At 33.7% G+C, this 6,330-nt stretch overlaps 1 protein-coding gene across 1 annotated transcript; it reads left to right on the forward strand.

The window, feature by feature from the left end:
• Window positions 1-114: 114 nt before the first annotated feature.
• parm1 (prostate androgen-regulated mucin-like protein 1) lies at window positions 115-3,845 on the forward strand. Its single transcript, XM_015058479.1, has 3 exons — window positions 115-591; window positions 3,018-3,096; window positions 3,170-3,845. Exons 1-3 carry the CDS (start codon window positions 126-128, stop codon window positions 3,249-3,251), a joined length of 627 nt encoding a protein of 208 aa, XP_014913965.1. The 5' UTR covers window positions 115-125; the 3' UTR covers window positions 3,252-3,845.
• The last annotated feature ends 2,485 nt before the right edge of the window (window positions 3,846-6,330 follow it).

Raw genomic sequence — 6,330 nt, forward strand, 5'->3', positions numbered from 1 at the left:
CGACAACAAAGACACCAACAACGACACCAACAAAGACACCAACAATGACACCACCGACAACAATGACACCACCAACGACAACACCGACAACAAAGACACCAACAACGACAACAAAGACACCAACAATGACACCACCAACAACAAAAACACCAACAACGACAATGACAACAAAAACACCAACGACAGCTAAAGCAACACCACCAATGACAACAGCATCTATACCTTCGTCAACTGAGTTCAGCTCATCAGCCACATCATCTCAAACTGAGATCAGCACTACGACCATTTCTGCATCTTCATCACCACCATCATCGTCCACAGCAACATCAAGCACCACGGATACGACCGTCATCCACACAACCGTTCAAGTAACGAACTCCGTCAACCAATCAACAACCACCATAACCGAAACCAGCAGCATCTCTACTGGCTCCACAACCAGTAAAAAGGCCTCAGAACCACCAACGTCCACCGGAGCCCCGACCACCAGGCCTGATGCTGCTTCTACCGGCAGCCCTACGTCCACTAAAGCCCCCAGCAGCAGTCCGCCGGCGGATCAGGAGGGACAGCAGTCAAAGGCGCTGAGCCCAGGTAGGCAGAGCCACCATTTTACTTTTTATTCTTTTGGAATCAAAATCACTGATTTTGTGACATTTTTCCTCATTATGCTCCTTCCAAAATCAATATATAAAAGAAAAAAATAGTTAATTGACCTGAATTGTGCACCTGCTTGTGAAAAATCAAAATTTTCAGAGTTTTGATGTTGATTTGGAGGCTGAATCTGTGGTCTGATGCAACACTGGAGTTAAAACTTTTGAAATCGGGGAACGTTTCCCAAACTGAAGGGCTCAGAAGCTGGTAAGACTCTGAGAGGTCATTTAGAGTCTGGATAGCCAGATGTCTGGAATTCAGGTCAAGGTGAAACTCAGATGGGGATTTCCTTTTGAGATTATAATCTGTTAAAATGTCAGATTTTTCCATCACAGTTTAAAAAATCCAGTCAAATATTTCAGTAATACACCCCCTGAGTAGAAGTAGAAATTATTACGTTGGGTTTTGAGTGAAATTATTATTGGAATGATTTTATTAGGGCTCCAACGTACATTTTTTAAAATTATAAATATGTTTTCAATAAGTTTTATTACAAAATAACTTACTTAATTTTATAAAAACAAATTTTTCTTGTAATTTTAAGACGTTCGTCTGGTAAAATTGCGTCTTTATTCTGCTAATATTGTGACTATATTCTTGTCAATAAATAAAAATCCTCATCGCTCAACTCAGAAGTTGATGATTGAAATAAAAGCCACTTTTTAAAAACATTTTCTGTCATTTGATGTTGTTTTAACAGATATGCTTCAGAATAAAGGACTTTCTGACATTTAGCAGCTAAAACACATTAATAAAAACCTTTTCAGAATCTGATGGCTCCATGTTTCCTGCAGTCGTTGTGAAACGTTTTCATCCATCCCACTTCTGCCCTCATAATGTGAAAAAGTTCCTGCTGTGGTTAATATGTGAACCGATTTCTTCTCTCACTTCCTCGTTTACCTTCAGCGACTTCTTCATGAGATTTACAAACAAACTGAAAAAAATGTTTTTTTAGTAACTGCTCTTCCTCTTTGGTTGGAAAATCAGTTACGGAAATAATTCTGACTTTCTCTGCAAACGTTTTGATTCTGCTGCTTAAAATTTCATCTGTTTGCCATGGAGCCCATAAATAAAAAATAAATAAAAAAATCCAGGTGTTGCCTCACCTGTAGCGTTTATTAGCTTCCATCATGGTGGAGGTAATAAATGTGACTCAGAAGCTTTATGGTTTCACGAGAAACTGAGTCAACTCCGGGTTTAGTTTCAGGTATATTCAGGAAATAAACAAAAAGTTTTTAACAGAATTAAACATGAAATTAAAAAAGCTAAATGCTAAATGCTACATGTTATAGTGCAATAATGATATATGTGTCATTTAAAATGTGAGTCTTCTGGTGTATTTGAGTTGAAAGAAGGATTGAGAACAATTTATATTTTATTGTTTTCTCTTTAAAAAAAGAAAACAATGAATAGAGAATATTGCATATACTAATATTTTATTTAAATATTAAGAATATTTTACTTAAATGTTTTTAAAATTGAAAAATATATATTTCATCCTCACTTTAAGAAAAAAATAAATAAAAATACAATATTCCAAGTTTTTCATATTTAAAACATTTTAAAATAAAATAAAAAATTGGGGTTTTTTTATTAAAAAAGAAAGAAATCTTCATGTTTCCTTTGCCTAACTTTTCTTCTTACATTTAAAAATTATACATTTTTAAAAAATATCTAAAGAGAGGGGACAACATATTTTATTTTTGTATTATTTCCTTTATTTTTTAAAAAATAAGAGAAAAATTCATTTGTTCTTATTTTCTAGAGAGAAGAAAAATGTAAAGAAAATTATGTAGATTCATGTTTTCATATTTTAAAAATAATAATTTAGAAAGAGAAAACATTACCTTTTGAAACAAAAAATACATTTTATTATAAAAAGTATATTTAATTAAGATTTTTATTACATTATAAACAGTATAAATACATTAAAAAGAGAACATTATGTTTATTTATTTACATAAAGTAAAAGAGAGAGTGAATAGTTCATGTATCAGATGAAGCTTTTATTGTTGTTTCCTTTTATTGTTTTCCTATTCATTTCAAAGTTCAAAGGTCAATTTTGTCTGACCTGCTGGAAGAGGGAATTATCTGAAGGTCATGGTTCACTGACTGTCTGAACAATCCGATGACTTCATATTTTTATCATTTATCTGATTTTTTATGAAGAAACTCTGAATTTCTGTCTGAAACGCTCTGAGCACAAACACAAAAACATTTTTAAAACATGAAACTTTGCGATTCTTTAAGCCAAAAAACAAATAAATGCTTATATTTAATCCAACATGGATCCTGTTTTTGCCTCTAATTGGGTTAATAATTAAACGTTTTCCTAGCAGAGGCGTTTAAATCTGATCTGTCTGCAGGAAGCGTCGTCGTCATCGTGGTTGTTTTCCTGCTGCTGGTTCTGCTGGTGCTGGGAGGATTATACCAGCACAAGATCAGGTCAGGACCAAACAGTGATAAAACACTAAATCACCTTTATTCTCATTAATCATCTCTGTGTTGGTGTTTGCAGACGGACGTCGTACGGCCCCCTGCTGGACAGCCATGAACACGGCTCTTTGGGAAACTTCACCAACCCCATGTACGACCCCTGATGACCCCTGATGACCCCTGACGACCCCGGACAAATCTAAAATCCTGCACTCTGAGCCGTTTGTAAAGACAGATTATAAACGTCTCTGCTTTAGAAACACTGGTTAAATGGCGTTTTTTGTGTTTTTGGAGTTCAGAACATTTTTAATGTTTTTTCCACTGAAAGTTGAAGTAGGAATTATGAGCTGCATGAAAAAGGCAAAAAAAGAACAAAAATAGCATCAAAAAACAATAATTTAATTATTTTTAGCACGGAATTTATATTGTTTTTACATAAATATTGTCAATTTTCCTTGCAGTCCTTGCAGCTATACGAGTTACTTTAAACTGAGATAAAAAGAAATTAACTAAAAACTAATTAGTTAAATTCAGTTTTCAGTGACAGTATTTATTATTCAACAAATTGTGTTTAACAATGGTGAATATTTTAAAATCAAACTAAGAATTTCTGTCTTATGTCTTATTATTTGCATTATTGTGACTTTAAAAATCAAATAGACAAATTCATGTTTAAGTTAATTATAATTCTGTGTTTCTGTTTATTTTCAGTTTTTTTTGTTTTAAATATTTACATCAGTTTGGTTTGTAATTTTTAATCGTTGCTGATTTGTGTGAAGAATAATTTTGTTTTGATTCTGTGAAATTAAATAGTTTAACTAAAAATAGTGATTAAAACAATAATGTGAAAAAGTTTATTTTTTCTTTTTCTTTTGATTTGGTGAATTAAAATGGTTTCGTAATCAGAAAACAGTCTAACCAGCTGAATAAGTTATTAAAAATAAAGTGAAAAGTGGGGAGATTAATAACTAAACAGTTTGTTTTCAGATATCAGATTAAAAATGAACCTCATAAAATATTTCATAATCAGAGCATTAAGTCATAAATACGATGCTAACAACAAGCTAGCTGGCTAACCTATTAGCTGGCTAGTCAGCTTGCTGCCAAATTAGCTTGTTGCTAAGTTAGCTACCTGCTAACAATGTGTCTTGCTAACTGGACAGATTCAGTATTTTTCTCCGTCTAAAAGATAATCCTGCAGAAAACACTTCGGCCATCTTGACCTGAATATTGACGACACCTGGATGATAACGCACAAAAATGATCAAAGACACACCAGCATGTTTATCTTTAAACGGCTCAATAACAAAAGCAATAAAGTTTTACAGTGTTCTAGTAGAAACCTAGTTTAAACCTGATTAAAATCCTTGGTTTGACCTTAACAGGCTGTTCATGCTGGAAAATCCCCCAGTTTGGTTGAACTGAACCAGTTCTGCAAAAATCCTCCACAAGGATGTGAAAACCTCTTATTGTCCGTTAACACAACGAAGACATGATGGCACCAGGGATGGCCCAGTGAATTATGTGTCCAGTTTGGATCACTTTTTCCCCTAAATAGAGACATTTAGTAGATTTTCATGTTTACTCTGGTTATCTTCTAACTTTAAGTTGTTTGATGATCTGAAACATTTAAGTGAGACAAAAAGCAAAAACAGATAAATCTGTATTTTTTTCACAGCACTGCGAAAGAAAAGTATTTGTTTAGTCATTTTAAAATTCAAAAACCAATATGTACATGCTTTCAATACCATTGAAAGCATGTACATTTCTTAAATAACATTTTTAAAACAAACTTTGGATTTGTTACAAAAACCAAAGGGTTAAACTATATTTTGTACCTAATAATGGCCTTAAAATGTGTTATTTATCTGTAAAATATGCTGAAAAAGTGTCCATCTAAGCTTTCAGGTCAGATTTGCTCCTTTTGGGCCCCAAATCCTCCAGAGGGTCTCAAATGAAGAATCTTGAAAGGAGTCGTTTTTATTCAACCCACTCAATTTGTCGCCATTACTGGGCAGCAGTAATTACAGAGGGAGCAGATTCTCATGCTACGCTGTGATTATCAGGCCCTGAATAGTCCATCCAGTGTGAGTCCATATGGTTCCTTTATAATTACACAGCAGGAAGGGCAGACCGATACCAACGGTAGTAACATCTGGACCAGCTAAGTTCATATATAAGGATTTAAATAAGTGAATTAATACAGATTGAATTATTTATTCAGCTGTTTTTCATTTATTCTAACACTCCTTCCTGATCAAATACAGTTTTAAATCTACCCTCAGAAATATTGTCATTTTTTTGTTCAAATACTGATTGACATAAAAAATATATACATTTTTAGAACCAAGCAGACTTTTAGATTTGCAATAATAACAGTCAAAATATGCTAATATTTATCTGGCCTTTCTGAGTTTTCTGTTTTTCCACTCATGTTTATTTCAAACATTTAAAACTCTTTATTTATCAGTAAATTGTGCCACATTTGCAAGGATTTCTCTTTGTGGTTGGACTGTGTGAAACTTACCAAACCCTGTCAACGCCGAGCAGCTTTTGGTGGAGGCAGTATCATGGTCGGGGCCAAACCACCTCACTGGAAAAAACAAGGGGTTGTTATTAATGGAGACAATCAGAGATGCATAGATGTTCAGATCTACAAGCTAAATATGCAGTTAGCAAGCTACAAATGTAGCCTCATACTTAGCTTGTTAACTACGAAATATGAAGTTATCAAGCTAAATATTTAGCTATAAGTTAAGTATTTAGCTAGCAAGCTAAATAACAAAATATGTAGTTAGTTTGCTAATGAAATATTTAAGTTTTCACTTTTGACTGTAACTTTACAAATGACACCCATTAACGGAGAAGTCTTTAGTTTAATTAAGTACATTATTAGATTTTATGCAATTTATCCAAACAGCAGCAAAGAAGACATATTAAGGCCATTTAAATGTAACATAGTTTGGAAATAAAACGGTTTTCCAAGCAACAAAGAAAATAAAGTCTAATTTTCCTACTATGTGATTAGACAACAACCTGTCAGCAGCGTGTAGGAAGCTGAAAGCTGTTAGCTGAAAGCTGTTAGCTGAAAGCTGTTAGCTGCTAGCTGAAAGCTGTTAGCGTGTTAGCAGGTGCGGGGCAGTCAATGTTGACTCCTGTGGTTTGCAAACAGAACGGAAACTGTTGCCTGAACCAACGTTTCATTTCAAGAGAAAAAAACTTCAAAAGTTTCACTTTCTGTCC

The sequence above is a fragment of the Poecilia latipinna genome, unplaced genomic scaffold (genome assembly GCF_001443285.1).
Source record: "Poecilia latipinna isolate Pla-1442-1.1 unplaced genomic scaffold, P_latipinna-1.0 Scaffold1544, whole genome shotgun sequence".
NCBI classification, from domain to species: Eukaryota; Metazoa; Chordata; class Actinopteri; order Cyprinodontiformes; family Poeciliidae; genus Poecilia; species Poecilia latipinna.